General features: G+C 45.4%; 2 protein-coding genes across 2 annotated transcripts in view; one reads left to right on the top strand and one right to left on the bottom strand.

Moving 5' to 3' along the window:
• LOC119658228 (protein artichoke) overlaps positions 1–23,455 on the bottom strand; it is a 517,332-nt gene that overhangs the window by 265,206 nt on the left and 228,671 nt on the right. The window lies entirely within an intron of this gene.
• The window catches only part of LOC119656993, a 176,898-nt gene that overhangs the window by 80,898 nt on the left and 72,545 nt on the right, over positions 1–23,455 (top strand). Inside the window, exon 4 of the mRNA XM_038063728.1 lies at positions 7,250–7,316. Coding sequence (XP_037919656.1) covers positions 7,250–7,316 — 67 coding nt within the window. The remainder of the gene's footprint in view (positions 1–7,249; positions 7,317–23,455) is intronic.

Below are 23,455 nucleotides of genomic sequence, written 5' to 3'. Positions count from 1 at the left end.
AAAAAACACTGTATACTGGAAATTCAACTTCCGTTGCATTCTTCGAAATTTTATGATGAAAAAAATCATTGCACATCTTCGACCGCGGCGGTAATTGTGGGAAAAAATTCCGCGCATAAGTTCTGATGTTAGTGACATGTATGTAATGCAGTGCATTGGTGTGCGCCAACATGGTTGCGAGTACATAGCTGCAAGCATTTGTCATTGCACAGCTGTTTTTGGCTTGTTATATGGGATGGGGAAACACGCACAAGAAAACCGTCAACGCGCTATCCACATACTGGCATGCCAATTTATTAAACACAGCTATCCCGTACCTTCTCCCAAAAATACACAGTGACATTCCGTGCCCATTTCTTGCTGGATGTGCTACTCCTGTACATATATAGTTTCCTTGAGCTCGACTTAGTTATTACGAAAGTGATGGAGCTTGACGAGTCAGTCACATTAAGGCATTTTTGAAGGTAGTTCTCAGTGCGAAATTGTGTGCAAAGCTTCAGCTAATTTAAAACTTGCGGTTTCGTCTAGGGCAGAGGCAACTCATCAGACGATGCCTCACCTCTGCTCTGGGAGCAGCGTGACCAAAGTAGTTGCAAGGTAGTATTTGCCCCCTTCAAAACAAGATCTTATTAAAATCGGTTTACTGTCTGTTTGTCGCAGGCACCTTTCTCAGAAACAGCTGAACCGATTGACACCAAATTTGGTGGGAAGGCGAAAATTGTTGACATTCACGCATGCAGTGAGTTACATGGTTCTACGTGAAAGTTAAGGGAAGGTCCCCACATATGCAAAAGTGGGATGCACAACTTTTTTCATCCAATATACTCACACAGGGTATCAAATAAAAGGTCTCGATCAGTTCTTTTCAAGCCAGCTGTTACTTTTGCTTAACTCCGAAACAGTTATAAAAAGGTCACTTAAATTAAGGGGCCATTCGCAGAAACAACCCACCAAAAAAAATCTGTAAAAAATCATGATGCTGCCTATATATGACATCTAGGCTCCGAAATACCCTCCATACCGATATCTGCTAAAATAAAATTAATAGTCCTGTATTAACACATTTTCAAAATTTACCCCTTAAGATCATCATACACCGCTATTTTTGTATTAATATAGGTTTTAATATGAAGCAACATATTAGAAAGGGCGGTCAAAGGGCAGTATAGTTCCCAGGGTGAAATGTGGATTGGTACCAACGATGGAGCATAAAACCTGGGAAGTCCCCACCTCCACGTGGTGACAGCTGGGAGCTCTTTCTTAACGAAAAGCTGCAGACGGAGAAGGATGAAGGCGAGTCTCCCGTGCCTAAAAACGGGATAAACTGTACCAATTGGTCCTGGGGGTGGGGTACACTCGGGACAACTCTACACGGAAAATAACTTGTTACAAAGCCACAACAGGAGCCTCGGACTGGACGGATTACACAACGACGAACCCGGCAACGACAAAGGAAAAACGATTTTCTCATGAAACGTGCGCTCCCTGTACAGAGATGAAACTGCTGAGCAGCTAGCCGATACCTTATCCCAATATAAGGCTAATGTAACAGCGTTACAGGAGATGCGTTAGACAGGGACCGGTTTCCTGGAGAAGAGTCGCTACACCATATATTATAGCGGCGATCCAGTAAACCATGTGCTCGGAGTTGGTTTCTTAGTCAGCCAAAACATGAAACCAGCTGTTATCGGCTTCGAAAACATAAGCGAACGGCTACGCACTCTGCGCGTGCGCGGCAAGTTTATAAATATAAGCCTCATTAACGTTCACGTCCCTATAAAGGAGACTGCCGAGTCGGAGAAGGATACCTTCTACGAGGCAGTAGAACGAACCCTCGAAGCCTGCCCCAGATATTAGATTAAAATCATACTTGGGGATTTTAATAGCCAAATAGGGAAGGACCCCGTATTCAGGCGATACGCTAACTCCCATAGTTTACACTAACCTGCAAATGATAACCGACTGCGGATTATACAATTAGCAGGGTCACACGAAATGGTTGTTGGAAGTACCTGGTTTGCGCGGAAAGCGGTCCGCAAACATACGTGTTGATCGAACGCCGCCACCTCTCAGCCTTGATAAATGTCAGAACATATAGTGGGGCCAATATTGAGTCGGATCACTATCTCGTTGGCATGATGCTCCGAGTTCGAATAACAACACCACCTAGAATCCCCTCTGACAATCAGGTGAGAGTTAACACTAAAGCCATCCACAACATAGCCCTCCGCGACACCTATAAGAAGGAAATGAATGCCGGAATAACCGCAGTCAACAGAGGACCTGGAGATGAAGCATCAACAAATGATTCTTACAGCCACCTGAAGAACGTTTCCATTGATACGGCCACAAACATACTCGGCTCTAGCCGCAAAAAGAGTCGGAACGGCAGGTTTGACGATGAATGTAAGCTAGCAACGAACAGAAGAATTATGAATACCGAGCAATGTTGCATTCTCAAAGGACGCGGGTACGCGCGGATACTTATCACGAACTCCATCGAGCGGAGAAGTGACTTCACAGACGGAAAAAGGAAACCTGGAAGAACCAACAAGTCTGTGAACTCGAAAAGTACAGGGAGCAACCGCACCAGGCACGCAAGTTTTACCAGCAAGTCAGCAGCATGAAGCCCTATGCACCTCGATGCTCATTCCGTCGAGACAAAGAGGGAAATCAGTTTTCGGACAGAATGGGCATATTGGAGCGATGGGTTGAGTACTTTGATGAACTACTGAACGACCAGAACATCGGCGAGTTAGAAAGAATACAAATACTGCCACCATCAAGTACAGTAGAAACAGTCCGTGAAATTCATCGACTCATAAACCATTAGTCGCCAGGAGCCGATGGAATTACAGCCGAATTGGTTAAATACGGAGGCGACGAATTATACCAAGCGGTTCATCAACTGATGCTCAAAGTATGGCGTAGCGGGTCAACGCCTGGCGACTGACATTATCTGCCCCATACATAAAAACGTATCGCATTACTGAGTACCATCTATAAGATATTCTCCTCTATCTTGCTAGGCCGGATAGCCTCATACGCCCAGAACATCATTGGCTCTTACCAAAGAGGCTTCACTCCAGGTAAATCAGAGCAGATCAGATTTGCTCTCTGCGACAAGTGATGGAAAAACTGCTGGAATATGGACATCAGTTGCACCGTCTTTTCATCGACTTTAAAACCGCCTATGACAGCATAACCAGGGTAAAACTGTGCACGGCATGAGAGAATTCGGTATGCCGATGACATTGATAAGACTGACTACGCTGACCCTGACCAATGTGCGAGGCCAGATAAAAGCAGCAAGGTAACCCTCAAGACCATTTGACCTCAAAAACGGTCTAAGACAAAGGGATGCCCTATCTTGCGTCCTCTTTAACCTGGCCCTCGCGAAAGTGATTCGCGATACCGTTGTAAATGTGAGGGCCACCACCCTCTTCAAGGCCACTCAACGTATGCCCTTTGCACTGGTTGTTAAGCTCCGTGGCGAGCCGATTGATAGTAAATCAATTCGCCCCTAATTGAGTGTTCTGCTCCGAAATGTTTATCATTTTGGCTTAGAAGCAGAGGGCATATTTTTGGCGATGTATTAAGTTGTATTGAGCGCTCTGTGCATGGCGGCCTTTATAAGGCTGGTTTGATCTTACACCCATAAAAGTTGCTTTTACCAACCAACCAACGGTACCTTTTGCATTTGGGGTCTCTATTTCAAAACTTCAAAACTTGACAATGTGTCCAGAAAATAAGCACTTCTTCAACAAAATCTAATGTCTACGACGACAATCATCCTAGACCATACCTTAACAGTGTCCCAAATCTGTGCACTGCCTCTAATGGTAGTCGCATTGTAACCGTTTGAACCTTCTTTGGTTTTTCTCAGATTCACGATGAATTTTTCCCTAAATTCTCCCAATCAAAATTGTTGTTTCAACGCATGGAATATTTCATCTCTGGATGTCTCTTCGCCGTGATCTGTGTGTTGTATAAAGATTTCATGTTTTTCGTTCCAGATCAAAATGAAAACTTTGTTATGAAAGTCATCAATTTTAACTACCTACGCTGGATTTTTACCGCTCAAACATGGAATCCCCTTTCTGGTTCCTCCGGATGTCACTGACGTTTTCACCTTGTCCTCTTAAGTCGGGATTTGTCTTAGCTTTTTTTAGAATCTCCGCATACGACAGATTGCTATTGTCGGACAAGACAATTGCCTCTGGGCGAATTCACAATTTTGGTATCCTTTTTACCTCTTTACTCACAACCTTGGTCTACCCCCGTTTTTCTTCCTTGGGATTTCACGTAACTAGCGGGTGTTCACACTTGGAGCAGATGCTTTCTCCCATCCGAATTTTTAGTTCTGCTTTTCTGAAAGGTCAAAATGTCATTTTTCTGTTAGGTGGTTGTTGATTCCCTAGACGTTCCCTCTTTTTTCCGCACTTTTTTATTTGGCCGCAGGTGATCGTAATGAGATTTGAGGCCACTTCGGCCGCCTGTGATACTATTAGGACAGCAGGTTCGGCTTTTCCTTTGGATCTCTTTATTCCTCCTGCGTCCCTAATAGCTTGCGCTATCTTTTTAATGGCTCTGGCTATATTATACTTACCCTTAACAAACTCGTACAGCTCAATTCCTTTTGCTCCAATCTGCTTAAAAGGCACTTCTTCTGGATCAAGTCTCTCTTCTCTATGAGTCTTGGCTAGATTGCTCCTTTTAAATGGTTCTCCAATCGATTATATCTGCTGTCTTTCCTCGTTTGGTAGATTTTCGGTTTTAATTTCAATAATCTCCTTGAATACTCACTAGATATTCGTCAATGGTTTGGTGAGTGGTTTTAACGTCGGCATTGTTATTGCGGACGAAATTTGCGACTTGTGGTGAAGCCTCATTGTGAACGTCTTTTATGCATCGTTTTTCTGCCGTGCAATGTTCTTCCAGATTTTTACCAAATATTACGTTACAGTGAGAGACGCATGAATTAACTTGAGGTAAGGGTTGACAACGGAATCCCTAACAACATCCTAAAGGCTTCTCTGAAGCTTCCCTTAACTGAGGTTTATGTGCTAAATTGTTAGCTCTTAGGTCGAAACCGCCTTTTTGGTTTTTTCGTTCGTAAGCGAGATTCCTTTCCCATATAGACCTCGTGTAGGTTTCACTTTTGATTGCCTCCTACGTATCAGAATGCTCCGAAATTTACAAAATGCCACAAGTTCGAGGCAAATTAATTTTAAGCCCCTTTAATCCGATATAAATTGTGAGCGTCTTTGTGCGTGCTGATTATTAATTTAATTCGAAATAACTGACACTCAATATTACTAAGGTAAATTAATTAGAGTAACAAGGAATTGAAATTCCTGGAAGGCATTCTTCTCATTAATGAAGGTTCGTCTATGCAAATTATTGTTGACGTCATCTCATTACGGAGTTCACTTCGTAATTTACCACAAGCTGGTTTTCGGATCTGATATTTGAAGGGGTTGATTTCTGCTTGATGACTTAGATTATTATACGTGAATTTGTATATTGTTTGATGAGACTCCTCCTAGGCAAATGCTGGTGCTGGAGATGACTTCCTGCACAGACAATGATGGTATTCAGTGACTGTCTGTTTGCTTTGAAACCAGCATCCGAACATGAGTCTCTTCGTTGCTTTATTGGGAGGTAAACATGCTTCCTAACAAGGTTATCATGAAGGGAGACTGATTTAATACCACGTCAGACATTCCAAGGCAGCGTTTCTATGGTTCATGTCTTTTGAAATTATTTTAGTTCCAGTAACCATGGAATATCTATCCCAAAACACCACCATAGAAGATGGGTATTGTATCTTATTTTCATATCTTGAAAGCAAAATGAATTTATAACGCTCCAAGGGCATATTCCTCGAATATCCTAAATCGTTACACGAAACATTCATATCTGCCTTAACCACTATTTCCTCGTTTTCGAAACTTAAAATACAGAAAAAAGGAAAAGGGAGCCCAAGAGATCCTTCCCAAGTGCACTTTAAAGATTTTTCCTCCCATGGCCTCAGAGGAGCGGAAAATAAATTATCTTAAGTGCTTTATTATAACAAAAGGACACCTTCACAAGAGGAGTTTGAACAAGAGCTTGTGTAAACAACAGAAAATATCCGAAAGGACGTCAGACGCTTGAAGCGGCTAAAAACAGAAGAGAAGTACGCGCTCAGAGAGAGAGAGAGAGAGGAAAAAAGAAGAATGGCCTTTCGCAAAAATGAATAATGAGAGAGAAGACTTATAACAAAAGGGTTGTGTTTTTTATTTTTACAAGAATAACACTTTTAAGTGGCTACAACGAAATAATGTATAAAAGCGAGGTTACTCCTGGTGCGGGGGTGTCTGTTGAAACGTTCAAGTCATAAATTTTTCAGGGAATTATATTAAATAGGTGCTATTAAAGTGTGACTGGGCCTGAACAATGAAAATGACGGAGATTTGAATGCGGGGCTGCGGTTTCACTGTAACCTTTTCGAAATTTTAATCACATTTCGAGGTGAAATGAAAACGTGATTTCTCTTAAGATAGCTCCATTTATTTACCCCTGAACTTCACTGTTCTGGCTGGCATCGTGTTTCACGTGACTTTCGCTTTCCTTACACCATCAACTTCTGGTCATCGATTTCATAACTGCTAACATGAATTATTAGAATCACTCAACAATGTAAGTAAAAGGACTCTAACGTGCTGTATTTACCGACGGATTCACTGTTTATCGTATAGTTTGTTAAGGTTTTGTGCTGGTTTTCGGTGCTGACGTTCCCACCATATATTTTGTCTTGCCTTCATTGATGTGCAACCCAGGGTCTCGCCCCAATCGCTGCCTGCTCGACCTGGATGAAGGCAGTTTATACGTCTCGGGTCGTTCTTCCTATCTTCTTCTTTTTCTTCAGCCTTTGTCCCGTTCATAAGCGGGGTCGGCTCGTCGTGATCGATTTCGCCATTTGGCTTTATCGAACGCTTGATTTGGGTGCAATCTCGAGGCTTTTAAATCCCCATCCAGCGTATCAAGCCACCAACCAAGAGCTTGCATAATTCTCAGACGTAATTTAAAATACATATGTCTTTCAGAGTTCTTAACCGGGGACTTTGTGGCTATCCAAGTCTCATTGGAAGCCGGGAGGAGCACTCGAGAGGCAGTTGTAGCATCGGGATACTTCCCAGGAGACGAGAGCCGGGCTCCACCGGAACAAGTCGCAAAGCTGACGGAGTATTGCGAGGAGAGGGCGTTACCACATCTTCTCGGCTGCGACGCCAACGCCCACTACGAAGTGTGGGAAAGCAGCGATACTAATCGTAGAGATGAGTACCTTCTCGAATTTATTCTTAGCAATAAGTTAGAAATATACAACGTAGGGAACACTCCAACATTTGTGACCAGCACCAGACAAGAGGTACTAGATATAACTCTAGGAAATACCCTAATGAACGGGATGGTCAGGAATTGGAGGGTGTCGGATGAACCCTCAATGTCTGATCACAGGATAATCAGATTCGACATTGAGGGTAACTCCGAAATAAAAAGAATAATAAGGAATTCCAAGAGAACGGATTGGGAATCCTACACAACGCACCTGAGTAACAACATTTCCCACCTTCAAGGGGGCGGTGACATCAGGAGCGAATTGGAATTAGAAACGGTGGTGGAAAACCTCAACACAATCGTCATTGACGCATATGAGGCCAGCTGTCCGGCCAAGACAGTCAAGCCATCAAGGAATGTACCATGGTGGAACAAGAACCTAGCCAGAATGAGAACGGAGGTACGAAAACTCTTTAACCGGGAAAAACAAACCGGGGACTAGCGGAGGTATAAAAATGCACTGCCTGCGTATAGCAACGCGATCAGGGAAGCGAAACGGAACAGCTTTAGGGAATTCTGTGAAGGGATTGAACAGATCACAGAAGTAACCGGGCTGTGCAAGGCTGTAGCCAAAGACAGGGGAATATCCTCTGTCTGCTTAAAAAAGGAAGATGGGACATTCACCGAGAATGAGGAGGACAGGGTACACCTCATTTCCCGGGGTCCTACCCCTCGGCGGCAGGCGACAACAATCTGCCTGACACCCCAACAACGAATAAAAGGGGAAGGAAGAAGAGCTGGAAACTAGCAAAAGAGGTACGCTCAGAAGCTAGGCTAAGATGGGCAGTGGGAACTTTTAAACCAATGAAATCTCGCGGAGTAGATGGCATTTTCCCAGCACTTATCCAGAGAGGCCTAGGAATTATCGTAGAGTCTCTTCTGAGGGTGGTAAGGGGGAGCATAGCACTGGGTTACATACCAAGGGCATGGAGACGGGCTAAAGTGGTCTTTATTCCGAAAGCGGGTAAAAAGGATCCTTTTCACCCTAAATCTTTCAGACCAATCTGCCTAACATCGTTCATACTCAAAACGGTGGAGAAGGTCATAGACAACTATATTAGAACTAACGTCCTAAAGCGTAATCCCCTACATCACTGTCAACACGCTTACCGGGCAGGACGGTCAACTGAAACTGCTCTGTATCAGCTGACAGAGGTACTACGGGACGCCATAGAAACAAAAGAAATTGCACTGTCGCGTTTTTGGATATCGAAGGAGCATTCGACAACACATCGCACACAGAGATACAGATGCCCTGAGCCGCAAAGGAGGGGGAAATACCCTGGCACTCTGGATGGGCAAAATGCTAGAAAGCAGACAAATAGAGGTACAAACAGGTACAAATTCTATTACCATGAACACCACTCAAGGCTGTCCACAGGGTGGAGTACTATTGCCGCTGATGTGGAGTATGGTAGTGGATGAACTCCTGGACGTGTTAACTAATACTGGAATACAAGTCCAGGGCTACGCGGACGACATTGTTCTAATCTGTAGGGGCAAATATGAAGATACCCTATGTGATAGAATCCAAACTGGATTAAGGGTTACTAGTGTCTGGTGCAGGAAGGTGGGACTGCGGATCAACCCAACCAAAACCACCATAGTACCATTCACTAGGAGGCGTAAGCTGGATCACCTGAAAGCCATAACATTACATGATATGGAGGTGAAACGAGAAACAGAGGTCAAATATTTGGGAATCACGCTAGACCAAAAATTACTCTGGAAGACACATGTCGGAAACACTTGTCGGAAAACCACGAGGGCTCTGATGACTTGCAGATCCATAGCAGAAAAAAATGGGGTTGCAGCCCGAAGATACTACTTTGGATATATACTGCAATAGTAAGGCCAATGATTACCTATGGGGCGGTAATCTGGGCAGAAAGAACCCAACTTAGCACACAAGCCAGGGAATTACATAAGCTCCAAAGGCTGGCTTGCGTGTGTATCAATGGGGCAATGAGGACATGCCCAACGGTATCCCTGAAGGTCCTTCTGGGATTAACCCCTCTCCATCTGCACATACAGATGCAGGCAAGGAGATCAATATTCAGGATGGCCGGTAGTATGAGTGAGGCGGGGAGCTGGGTAAATCGAAGGAAGATTGATATCCTTTCTAGGCGGTATCCCGAATTACTGATACCGAGGGACAACATGACAACGAGGTTTCACTTCGATAAGAAGTTTGAAACACGTTAGAGTAACAAGGCAAACTGGGAGAGCGTGGCTGCGACATACGTCTTAAACCAGCAATTGATTACTTGGTACACTGACGGATCCCTCACAGCAGAGGGAGCGGGTGCCGGTGTCATTGGTCCAAGGAAAATGTACTTTGAGCCAATGGGCAGGTACACTAACATATTCCAGGCGAAAATTTACGCCATAGACAAATGTGCCTCCTTTAATCTGCAAAGGAACTACAGGGGGCAGAACATAGCTATTCTCATCGATAACCAAGCAGCGATCAAGGCACTTAGGTCCAACCAGGTGAACTCTAAACTGGTATGGGAATGCCTTGAGAGACTGAATATACTTGGCTCGTCCAACAAGGTCTGGATACTTTGGGTTCCAGGCCATGCTGGGTTGGAAGGCAATGAGGCAGCGGATGAACTAGCCAAGAAGGGAGTAGGGATGCCTTTACACGGACCAGAACCCTTCTGTGGAATCGGAAACGGTTTCATGGCAATGAATCTAAGAAACGAAGAGAAACGGTTGAGGGAACTATATTGGGCGGGCCTACCAGGGATGGAGCAGTCCAGGGTGCTTATTGGGGGATACGAACCCATGCGTACAAAGGATTGCTTAAACCTCACCAAAAAGAACCTCCGAATCATAGTGGGAATTCTCACTGGTCATTGTCGGCTGAACTATCACCTAGGGAAGCTAGGGATATCTACGGACACTGCCTGCGGGTTTTGTGAGAAGGAGGACGAAACCTCTATGCACGTCCTGGGAGAGTGTCCGGCACTTGTGCAAAGTAGGTCGATACATCTGGGAGAACATTTAATACCAGATGCAAAGCTGAAACTTCTGGAAGTGGGGAACATACTAAAGTTCCTAACGGTTACAGGCCTGCTTGAGATACTATGATCAATAGGTACACTGTAACCAGTAAAAGGGGCACAATAGTTCTTCAAAGACGCGGTGCGACTTTCCCTTAACAGAATAATAATAATAATTATAATCAAGCCACGTTTGTTTAGGTCTGCCTTTTGGTCGTTTACCATCGACTTCGATGTTCAATCTTGGCAAGTGAATCCTCATTTGCATGAATTGCGTGACCATACTATCGAAGACGCCTCTCTCGCAACTTTTCCACGATCGGTGCAACGCCATAACGATCGCGTATATCCTCGTTTTGGATTTGCTCTAAACGTGTGTTGCCACTAGTCCAACGTAGCATCTTGGTCTCCATTACCGCAAGACGCCGTTCATTGTCTTTTATAGTCGGCTAACACTCAGAACCATAGAGAGCGACTGGACGGACGACATTGCGGTAAATTTTAGATTTGAGACGTTCGTTGATACGTCGATCACAAAGGACACCAGTTATGGAACGCCACTTCATCCAGGTTGCGTTAATGCATGAAGCAATTTCATAACGCAGTTCTCCATTGGCTTATAACGTTGACCCGAGGTATTTAAATCGCTCAGTTCTGGGCAGACCACTGCCGCTGACAGTGATTGTGCCTGTTTCATGGGGATCGGTCGTCAAAAATTTAGTTTTGTTTAAATTCAATCTAAGACAGTGTTGCATGAGGCGATCATTCCATTTTTGAACAAGTTGCTCGAGGTCATTTTTGCTGTTAGATGCTAGGAAAACATCATCTGCATAAAGGAGTGTGTAGGACGCTGGACGTTGGATATCCCGTGTGACGGTGTCCATAACAAGAACAAAGAGGAGTGGTGAGAGGGCGCTTCCTTGATGAACTCCAACAGAGACACGAAGCGGTTTTGATACACCCGCCATACTTTGAACTTTACTTTTCGGATCGTGGTAGAGCAATTGAACCCAGCGCACGAGTTCTTCTGGCACGAAGTGTTGTCGTAAAGCATACCAGATGAGTTCGTGTGGTACACGGTCAAACGCTTTCTCTAGATCCAGAAAGCCAATATAAAGAGGGCGATGCTTCTTACGGTGTTTCTCCATGAGTAACCGCGCAGCGTGTATTGCGTCAGTAGTTCCGCAGTTCTTGACAAATCCGGCTTGATTCACGGTTATTTCAACGATTTCGCGAATACGGTTGTCAAGAATGCGTTCAAAAATCTTCATGGTATGGAAAAGTAACCGGATCGGACGGTAATTTGAACATTCTGCTGGGCTACCTTTCTTTTTCCATATTGGAACAGTGGTACTTTCTTGCCAGTCAGATGGTATTCTTCCTTCCTGAATAACTCGGTTGAAGAGTCCACTGAACCACAGTTTTGGGTCCCAGCTTTTCTCTTTCCAGAGCTCAGATGCGATGTCGTCAGGTTGCTTTCCCCGATTTCATTTGTTTTATTGCCTTATCGTTCTTCCTATGATATCGATATAATCAGCATAGGCCAGTAGTTGTGTGGACTTAAAGAGGGTCGTACCCCTTGCATTTACCTCAGCATCACGAATCACTTTCTCCAACTCGCCGGTGTTCTGGTTATTCAGTAGCTCATCAAAAAACTCAACCCATGGGTCAAATGTGCCGGTTCTGTCGGAAATCAGATTTCCCTCTTTGTCTCGGCAGGATGAGCATCGAGATGACTAATGCTTCATCCTGCCGATTTGTTGGTAAAACTTGCCTGGTGCAGTTATTCCCTGTGCTTTTCGAGTTCACAGACTGGTTGGTTCTCCCAGGTTTCCTTTTTCCGTTTGTAAAGTCGCTTCTCCGCTCGACGGAGTTCGTGATAAGTCTCTGCGCGTGCCCCTGTTCTTTGAGAATGCAACATTACTCGGTATGCGGCATTCTTCCGTTCCATTGCTAGCTTACATTCATTGTCAAACCAGCCGTTGCGACTCCTTTTGCGACTCGAGAGTTTTGACTGTGTAGGGAGTTGTAGTGGAATGGTGAAGAGGGATATCTGCAGTGTAAAGTGAGAAAAGGGTTGCCGAGAGGACCGAGCCTTGTGGGATGCCTGTAGGGGCTGTAGGAATCGGGTACGGAGTCGAAGACTCTAACTTGGGAATGGCGGTTGGAGAGGAAGCTAAGGATAAATCGACAAAGGTGGGGATGAAATTTAAACATAAAGGAAAGTTTAAACATAAGGCCTTCGTGCCATACGGAATCGAAGACCTTCTGAATGTCTAGGAGGCAGGCGGTGGTGGGGATGTTATTATTCAGATTTTGATAGAGGTCAGATTTAAGGACGAGGAGGGCGTGTGATGTGCCATGAACTTTCTTGTTGGCGAATTGGAAGCTAGCGATGGTATCGTGGTCGGAGATGTGGGAAAGAAAACGGTCATGGATGGCGACTTCAAAAATCTTGGAAAGGGAGTTGAGTAGGGAGATCGGGCGGTAGCTACTGGGATTGAATGGGGGTTCTTGCTTCTTGCGGATGGGGACGATGTGCGCTTGTTTCCAAGGAGTGGGGAAATGAGCTAAGATGAAGCAATGATTGAGAAGTTGTGAAAGGAGAGGACTTAGGGTTTTGGCGCACCTCTTAAGGATAATGGTAGGGATTTTGTCAGGACCTGTGGATTTTTTGTTTTTACGGGAAACGATTATGGATTCGATGGATTCTTGGGAAAGGGATGGGATTGGGACGCGAAAATGAGGAGCGGGACCTGGAGTGGAATTGGTAGGCTGGTGTAAACTGGGAAGTTAGACGTAAGATCGGAGAGGTGTTGAGAAACCGAAGATTCGGTAGCAGGGTCTGAAAGGTGAAGGGTGTGATAAGCTGCGAGAAAGTCTTTCGCCAATTGGTCGGCATGATCTTTAGGTGACGTGTTGTGGGGAAGGGTGGTGGGAGTTTTGGATTTGGCGAGGTGGGGACAAGTGTGGCGGAGTTGGTTACAGGTTTGATTGTTTATGAAGATACCTGAGAGTTTGACGGTGTTGTTCGGCGAAGAGGGATTGGATTTTGGATGGGATGGTTCGTGTTAGGGAGTCGATGCGGCTTTTAAGAGAGTTTGAAACGGGGATTATATCTGTTTCGATGGAGTTGGCAGCGGAGGGTAGTTTTGAGTTTTATTAGGTTAAGGATGTGGGTGGGGAGTGTGATTAAGTTATTATAGTTTAATGGACGGAGCGGGATGGTTTGGTTGCGCACCTCATGGGTGATTTCGGAAATCTGGGCTATTGAATTGTCTAGTATCTCCAGAGAAGGAGAGGGTGGAAGAGAGATGGCGAAAGTCTGTCAGCAAGTCTGTAGTTGACTAGGTTCCAGTTGGTTTCGGAATAATCAGGAAGGAATTTAGGTTGGGTTCTAGGGAGTTGATCATTAATGCAGAGTCATGATCACTGAGGCCAGGAACAGTTGGGAGAGCGGAGGGAACTACAGGGAACTGGGATTGGGTGAAGAGATTATTACTAATGAGGAACAATTCAAGATAGGAATGGGAATTGGATGAGTGGTAGGTAGGTTGATTGGGCGGGAGGAGGGTTAACTGTAGAGGGAGGGAATTCTGGGAATACCAGTTGGCTAACCTGTTGCCATTAGGATTGGGGATGGAATTGAACCATATACTGTGTTTGGCATTCAGGTCGCCGCCTAGTATGAGGAAGACTTGTTTATTTTGAGATTCTGGGAGGGCTCTGAGGAAATGTATAAGTCGGGTGAGGTCAGCTGGGTCAAGGATCTGTTTTGGGCAGTAGAGGCTGCCGAGAAAAATGATAGAGGAACAGAAAATGACCGAGATAACCGTAGTCTCAAGGGAAGGGGTGATGGATGATGGGACAAAAATTTGATTGGAGTCTATGTGATTGGACACTAGGATAGCTGTACCTCCGCCCGGGCGGTTTATGCGGTCGGTTCGGAAGGAAGTGATGTAGGGAAAGGAGAGTCTGTGGATTGAGTTCAATCTTGTTTCAGTGAGTAGGAGAAGGTGGGGATTATGGGTGTTATGGAAGTTGAGGAGTTCATGTCTTTTTTGCCTACTCACAATGGAATTGGGGTTGAACAATACCACTTTAGTGGACATTGCTAGGAGAGACTTGGCATAGGAAGGAAAGTAGGGCAAGCCCTTTTTCCATAGGAGAGGAAAGGGAATGATAAGTGGGAATGAAAGTGTTGGGTTGGGAGGTGAGCTGAGGAGTCGGCATATTGAATAGTGAATGGATTTCACTATTCAAATTGAAGGAAGTGTTGGAACGAGTGGCGTTTGAGGCTATGGAAGCGTATGAGAGTGAAGAAGAAGAAGAGTGAACAAACATCGGACAGTTCCGATAACTCGCCGGATGTGTGTTGGAGCCGCAGTTAATGCAAGTGGGGTTTTGTTGTTGTGTTTTCAGGCATTCCCGGGGACCATGAGGGTGTTGCACTTAACGCAACGGTATGGCAGATTGCAGTTTGAAGCCGCGTGTCCTAATCTCTGACAGTTTCGGCACTGGGCGATTTCGTGAAACTGTATATTTTCGAATGTTACAAGACAATGAAACATCGCTCCGGCCTTGGACAGTGAGGATTGCTGGAAACCAGGTTTGAAAGTGACGAGGAACAGGTGTAGTGACTTCTTGTTGCGTCTCGATGAACTCGTCTCATAAGGACGGACACTAACTGCCTCTGAGACACCAAGGCGATGGAGTTCATCAAGAACTTCTTGGGGTTGTAAATGAAGTCTAGTCCACGTAGAACTAGATTCACTGGTTTTTGGTGGGAAGGCGTGAAGGTAAAGAAGGGATGACACAGGGCACACAGTCTACTACTACAACTACTAGAGTGTCTAATTATTACGGCACTACACTACTACTACGAAAACACAAAGAGAAACTACTGAACTGCTTCTAATACTACTTCTGCGATTACTGATCACTTACGCGAAAGCACGACCGTTCCGTACGGTGTCAAGAGTCGAACTGATACTCATACTGACTGCGGTTATTGCGGCATCGATTTTCCTCTTATAGGTATCGCGGAGGGCTATATTGTGGATAGTTCTAGTGTTAACTCCCACCTGCTTGTCAGAGGGGATTCTAGGTGGTATTGTTATTCGAGCTCGGAGCACCATGCCAACGAGATAGTGATCCGAGTCTATATTGGCCCCCCTATATGTTCTGACATTCATTAAGGCTGAGAGGTGGCGGCGTTCGACCAACACGTGATGAAAGTGGTCCCGTCTGGAGAGGCCCACGTATTTTTGTAGACCATTTTCCTCGCAAACCAGGTACTTCCAATAACCGTTTCGTGCGACACTGCAATTGAATAATCCGCAGTCCGTTATCATTGTTATCCCTATGTAAACTATGGGAGCCGACGTATCGACTGAATACAGGCTCCGTCCCTATTTGATTGTTGAAATCTCCAAGTGTGATTTTGATATCATACTTGGGACAGGCCTCGAGGGTCCGCTCAACTGCTTCGTAGAAGGTATCCTTCTGCGGCCCTGCAGACTTCTGTGTAAGAGCGTGAACGTCTATGAGGCTTAAATCTCTAAACTTGCCTCGCAATCGCAGATTGCATAGCCTTTCGCTTATATTTTCAAAGCCGATAACAGCAGGTTTCATTTTTTGGCTGACTAAGAAACCTAGAGTGTCCAGATAGCTGAGTGGTTAGAGCGCAAGGCTGTCGTACGGAACGTTGCGGTTTAAATCTCACTGGTGGCAGTGGAATTTGTATCGTGATTTGACGTCGGATACCAGTCGACTCAGCTGTGAATGAGTACCTGAGTCAAATCAGGGTAATAATCTCGGGCAAGCGCAATGCTGACCACATTGCGTCCTAGTGTACCGTTACGGTCTTGAATGAAGTGCTCTAACACACTTCGAGGCCCTGATCCAACATGGATTGTTGCGCTAACGATTATTAAGAAACCTACGCCGAACATATGATTTACTGGATCGACGCTATAATATATGGTGCAGCGGCTCTTCTCCAAGAAACTGGTCCCTGTCCATCGCATCTCTTGCAACGCTGTTACATCAGCCCTATATTGGGACAGGGTAGCAGTTTTCGGTCTGTTCCATGAGAAAATGCGCAAATTGTTTTTCCGTTGTCGTCGCCGGGTTCGTCGTTTTGAAATCCATCCTGTCCGAGGCTCCTTCCTTGGTTTCGTAACATCGGTTTTCCGTGTAGGGTTGTCAGCCCTATCCAATCCCCAACCTGGAGGACCAGTTGGTACATTTTGCTTCGTCTTTAGGCGCGCGTGACTCGCCTTCATCCGTCTCCGTCTGCAGTTTTTCATAATGAAAGAACTCCCAGCGATCACCACGTTCGAGTTGGAGACAGGGTTTGGTAGTAGAGCTGTTGGTGTTGGTTCAGCAGGTGTTTCCCAGGTCTTTCCCAGGTTTTACGCTCCATCGTGGGTACCAGTCTACGTTTCGCCCTGGGGGCTATACTACCCTTTGACCGCTTGAACCAGCATTCCCTAATTTCCAAGCCTGCATATTATCATCTATTTACTTCCCTGAAGTTGCACAAGAGTGGAGAAAGATTTGCTATGAAGAAGAGGTGATGAAGTGGCCGGACGAGCTGGGCGGAGACTATTTCAAGAATATATCGAAAACTTGATCTCCCACTTCACCATCTATCCCGAAATGGATGACGAGTATATTGAAAAATAACTTCTATAAGGGCAAATGTAACCAATATAGTTGTAGGTTGGTCGTGGCTTATTTTTAGCTACGCTTAGGTGTTCGTAGATCTAGCGATTAATTTTTCGGTTGTATTCTTAGCGCCACTACCTTTATTAACAATGATGATCTACCGCCATGCAATTAATTGCACTTACAATGAACAACTCCAACGAATCGAGGACAAAGGAATGTCTAGCTCTTTATCACAAGAGTATCAGGGTCAACATACTAAACGCAATCAATTTATGCAGAAGCAATAAGTCATCCCATATCAACTTTCATTTTCGGTTTACAAACCAATTTCTATTGATATCTACATGAACCACATCTCGTTGGCCATAAATCAAAGATGCTGAAAAGAAAGACAACTATTTTAACCAAACCGAAACAAAATGGCACCAGCACTTCACTCATAAATTTCGCTCGAAAAAAAGGTTCACTGCGAATTGAGTCATAAAAACTGGAGCCTATATCCTTCTTGTCATTTCCCCCAAACACCACCCAATATAAATATCCTAACATCTCACCGAATAGCGTCCTCCTGCATGATATATCTTTCTTTTTGCCAGAACTTCCTGAGAAATCCAGACAACAACACCAGCACATTCCCAGCCGGTTTGCATACCCCCTCGTTCGGAATTTGAAGATGTCCTTTTGTTGAGATTCCTTCTGTGGAGGAATTTCAACTTAAATATTAAAATCGCCCACCGCATATACAGATACGAGTACGCATGCATATCGATGTGCTGCTATCACGTCGTTGGTATCGTCAACGTTTTGTCGTTGTCATTCTTTTGTCATCGGCGTAGAAAATAAGTAAATATTTGAAAGAGTTTTCCCTGGAATTTTCCTCTGGCTGGCACTTCAAAAACTTTGGCAGATTTTCTTTTTTCCTTTCATCCCAACGCTCTTTGTCGGCTCGACTATGAAACGTGTCCGGAGAATGGAGCATGCACATGTGAGTCCTTTATCAAATCTTGGGTGTATCTTTGCTGTTGATAGAAATAATTTAGCATAAAGTGGGCCTATCAAATAAAATGTGATATATGAAAAATCATGAGAATACATTATTTGGTCATGTGATTTTATTTCTGCTGTGAAGCAGATGTGTCGGCGAACACGGTGGAGGGGGTCTGCCAGGAGTTGCGAGAGTATTCATAGCATTTAGTGTTTTAGAAACGAATCTTGAATAAATTCGACAAAAGGTTCCACGGGCGAAGAGCAGTTGAGCATACACATATGCTCGGGTGTGCAGAAGGCACATTCATCCTGAGTCAGATGAGGCGCTAGACAGCTGCTCACTCCTGAGCCACCAGCCCCTAAATTTCGGGCGAGCTCGAAATGAAGTCATCCTTCAAAATCAGCCGAAGCAGTTCGGTGAGGTGGGATCACCCTAGATTCCTCCAGCTTTTGTGGCTACCTCTTTTTTCATTCCCTAACTGGCATCGGCACCCAACAGCTTCATTCCACATACGACAAGCAGTTACATATATGATTGGCACAAATGGTGAATCTGAAAAGGGACGGCTCTATGCAAATGTCGGACTACGTTTGAATCCAGTGTGTAGTCTGTCGCCTTTTGTAGTCGTTGGTATTCAAGGAGCGCAAAAAGATTTCCATTTCTCTACATTCACTTGAACATGCATATAAGAGTGTCTTTTGTCTGTCCTTTTTGCTATATTCATTATTCAAATTTATTCTGATTTTTTATTAACGAAGGACAAGAAAAGATAGATCATCCGATGAAGATGTTTAATACAAACCAGAATTTTTTCGTTGTAATATTTGTATAGTCCTGGCTAGGGACGACAATAAAGAAAATTGAGGCGATTTGCAAATTTGACAGACAGGATTTTGAAAAGTCTGCAATTGCATCTTAGTAGGGCAGTGAACCCGCCATATTTAAGGGTCTTTCGGCTTAGTTATTTTGCAATTCTTGCAGCTCAACCTTACTGCAGACCATGCTTGCTGACTCCCAGAAGGATAAACTGAAAATGCGACCACTTAGATAACAGTTGAAATATTTCAATTCTCTTTGAAGCAATCCAGATAAAACGGCCCCATGGCCGGTCGAGAAAGGAGGAGGGTCGAGTCATTATAGTCTAAAAGGTCGTGTCAAATCCAGGCATCTCAGGGAGTTATTGGGACCTAGTTTTAGTTATAGTTTTTTGCTGTGCCCCACCCCTACAATGAGGAACAGGAGAAAACGTTATACATCCCCCCGCATATGAACGGGCTTATCATTGTCGACCTTTGGTTGTTGTATCAGAAAATGAGCTGATATTTGGAATGTGCATACGCTCCTCGACAATCCCTTTGAGCACATCCGGAATGCCGAGTGTTAGTTCCAGCCTTACAAGCTGGACGTTCTGAGGTTAAGTTGGGCTAGATGATAGCATTCTTGCGCCAATGCACTCAGGAGTAGGCGTAAATTCAGCGTTGAGCTTAAACTTACGGCTTAGCGATAGGCGCGTTCTCATTATTTGGAAGCTTCGGTTCAAAGTGAGAGTACACAAACAGAAATTACCGTTGCACAGGAGAAAACGGCTTTCTATCAGAAATCAAACGCAGTTCAGGAGAGGCTTCTTAAAGATAACAGTATAATTGTGATGGGTGAGCGGTCAAAGAAGGTACACACGATGGAGTGCAAAACGTGGGATTCACCTGCTGTATCAACACCAATAGCTCTACTACCAAATCTTATTTCAACCTTCACGTGATGACAGCTTCATCATCATCAACAATGCAACAAATGGTATCCGAACTAGGTCTGCTTAAGTAAGGAACTCCATACATCGCGATTTTGTGCCGAGGTCCACAAATTCGATATCCCTAAAAGCTGCTTGGTGTCCTGGCCTACGCTATCGCTCCATTTTAGGTAGGGTCTGCCTCGTCTTCTTTTTCTACCATATCTTGCCCTTACAGACTTTCCGGGCTGAATCATCCTCATCCATATGGATTGAGTGATTGAGACGGTCATGGTATCTGGGGAAAGGTAAGATAGCCTCTGAGGTACTATGCATTCTGTTCTGGTAAGCTTGCCAGAAAAAAACGTGAAACAGATGTCGGAATAATGCTTTCCACAGCTACTAGGCGCACTCGAATGTTTTGAAAATCTGTATCAGACACAATATAACTGCGAGATTCCATAGATATGCAAGGGTAGGTAGGTAGGTATCAGTGGCCGCTCCGACGAGCCCAATTAGCGTTTTGGTGCGCCGTTCTGATGCCACAAACGCCTAAGACCGTGACTGTTGTTATGGGAGCAGGGAGGCAGAGTCCAACCGGCTCGGATCTTCAGAGCCAGCCCGTAGCATTCACAAAGGAAAGCAGCTCTCCGACCCTGCAGCTAGAAATCTCTCTGAGGTCCCCAAAGAATGGTTTACCCAGTGTCCGCAGCCTGACTCTAGCCAGAGCTGTGCAATCGCAGAGAAAGTGCACGAGGGTTTGCCTTCCTTCTCCGCAGCTGCGGCAATGCGTGTTGAAGGGTATGCCGAACCTAGCGGCATAGTCCCCTATGGGCCAGTACCCCGTGCAGACCGCCGTAATTTTGAATGCATTTGCACGCGTCTGGCACAGGAGCTCTCGTGATCGGGCTATGTTATAAGCGGGCCAAATTCTCCTTGACTTGGCACAGCTTGGAAGCCTTCGCCATCTCCGGCCCGCGGCTGCTAGGTAGTGCGAGTAGACGCGGCCCCCGACAGCCGCCAGCGGAACACCGACTGTATTCGCCGAGGGACTGCCAAGAGCAGAGCCTTGCCTGGCCAATCCGTCAGCCCCCTCATTCCCCTCTATGTTCCTACGCCCGGGAACACAGAGGAGAGTGACCTTGAGCGTGCCGCCCAGACGGTTGAGCGCGTCTCTGCACTGCCCCACCAGCCGGGAAGATGTCGTCGTTGAGTACAAGCCCTTGATGGCCGCTTGGCTGTCGGTCAGAATGACTATGTTCTATAGACTCCCAATATCGCCAGTACTTCCGCTTGGAACACATTGGCGAAACCTGCGAGACCATACGACTCCGATACACTGTGCGTATTCGAGAAAACTCCCGCGCCGACTCCACAAGCCATCTTTGATCCATCGTTAAAGAATACTGAGTCATAACCTTGCAACATGCCGCCGGCATTCCACTTTACCCTGGTTGGAAAGTCCGCAGCAAAGTTTCTCGTAAAGTTCAGCTTGCTTGTAGCATAGTCCGTGGGGAATGCCCTGGTGTCTCGAAAAACTTCGTCGACGATATTACTGAGGCCGTAAGACTTCGTTGCCCAACATTCGGACGCACGTAGTCTGACGGCACTGCACGCTGCAACGTATTTAGTGTGGAGGTCTACGAGGAGGAGATGCAGGAACCAATTGAGAGCATCTGCCGGGCAGGACTCCAGAGCCCCAATAGCACCTGCACACGCGGTTCTTTGAATACTATTAAGATTTGTTCTATTGTATTTTTTTTTTCTTCAAAGCCTGAAACCATACAATAGAGCCGTGCATTAGGATTGGACGCACTACAGCGGTGTACATCCAGAGAACCATCCTCGGCCAGAGATCCCATTTCTTTGCAAAGGTTCTCTTACAGGCATAGAAGGCTATACAGGCCTTCTTAACCCTCAGTTCTATGTTGAACCTCCAATTTAGCTTAGGATCCAGAATTAAATCCAGATACTTTACATTAGAGGAAAGAACCAATCTTTGTTCATTCAGCCGTGGTAGATGGAATTCAAGTATCCTTGTCTTGGTGGTGAATAGCATCAGTTGCGTTTTGGTTGGGTTTATGCTGAGTCCGCATCTTGCGGCCCACAGGCACACCTTTCGCAACGCTCCTTCCATGATGTCGCTCATAATGGACAGAAACATCCCTGATACTAATATCACCAAGTCGTCGGCATACGCCACCACCTTCACCCTGCTGCTGTCCAATGTACGTGTACCGGTGAGATGGCGCCACCCTGGGGCGTGCCTCTGTTCACAGCTCTGGTCAAGTGGTTGCCTCCCAGATCCGACTGGATTATCCTGATACTCAGCATGGATATAATCCAATGCGTGAGATACTCCTGCAATCCAATACTGGTCAAGGCTTCCTTGATGGCATTGGTACTGATGTTGTTAAAAGCTCCCTCTATATCCAAGAAGGCAGCAAGGGTATACTGCTTGTATTGCAGCGACCACTCAACCGTGCCAATTACCTTGTTGAGGGCGGTTTCTGTGGACTTTCCTTTGAGGTAGGCATGCTGGGACTTAGAGAAAGGCGTTCTCTCCATAATCGTCCTTAAGTGAATGTGCAGGACGCGTTCTAGGGTCTTCAGCACGAAAGAGGTCAGGCTGATTGGTCGAAAGTCCTTCGGGGACTCATGACCGCGCCTGCTCGCTTTCGGTATGAACACCACTCGTGCGCGCCTCCAGGACTGCGGTACGTATCCTAAAGTGATGCAGCTCCGGTAAATCTCAACAAGCCACGGCACAACCCTTTCCTGCTGTTTCTGTAGCATGACTGGCATTATGCCATCTGGGCCTAAAGACTTGTATGCAGAGAAGCTGTTTATAGCCCAGCCGATCCTATCCTCGGTAATTACCGATTTGATAGTCTCGCACAGCTGGGGTTGCCGCAAACCCTCCAAGCAAGGTTCTGCCTCACAGTCCTCCTCGCTGGAGGGAAAGTGCGTTTGAACCAGCAGCTCCAAGGTTTCGCTAGAAGATTTCGTCCAGGAGCCTTCCGACTTTTTAAGGAAGGATGGGCTCTTATGTTCCTTGGACAGAATCATACTGAGCTTTGTGGATTCACTAGTGCTTTCGATGTTCTGACAATAGTCCAGCTAAGACCGCCTCTTGGCGGTCCTGATGGCCGACTTGTACTTCTTCAGGCAGAGATGCAGAAATACAGAAAAGAAGAAGGCATTCTATAAGGAACTTAATGCAGTATAGGAAAGGTCATTTAAAAGCCACATAGCGATTGTAATGAGCGCCAGATGTTATCTTGCTCGTCACTGACTATTATAAGGTCGGTTCCTTGAAGGGGCTGCAGTTCTTGCAGAGTGCTTCTTCCGCTCGTTTATAATGAATTTTAGATCTTTATCACTGAGTTGAAGAATGGGATGATCGTCAAATTTGAGAGAAGAGTACTCGTCTTGAATGCAACTATCGAGGAGTACTTGCCAGCACAAAGGTAATAACTAAAACTATCTTGGAGCCTTTTAAAGGAGACGTGGAAAGCTGCTCGACGGAGAGCTGGCCGAACTCCTATCTGGATCATCTGCACTAACTACTGGCTTTTCATATTCGGAGTTCAGATTTCCGCTTTACCTGCTCTTCGTCAATTTCGAAAAGGCTTTCCATAGCATCAAGAGGGAGTGTATCAGGAGGGATATTCC

The sequence above is a fragment of the Hermetia illucens genome, chromosome 5 (assembly GCF_905115235.1).
Source record: "Hermetia illucens chromosome 5, iHerIll2.2.curated.20191125, whole genome shotgun sequence".
NCBI lineage: Eukaryota > Metazoa > Arthropoda > Insecta > Diptera > Stratiomyidae > Hermetia > Hermetia illucens.
Note: the sequence above shows the minus strand (reverse complement) of the source record. Positions and strands in the feature narration are given on the sequence as shown.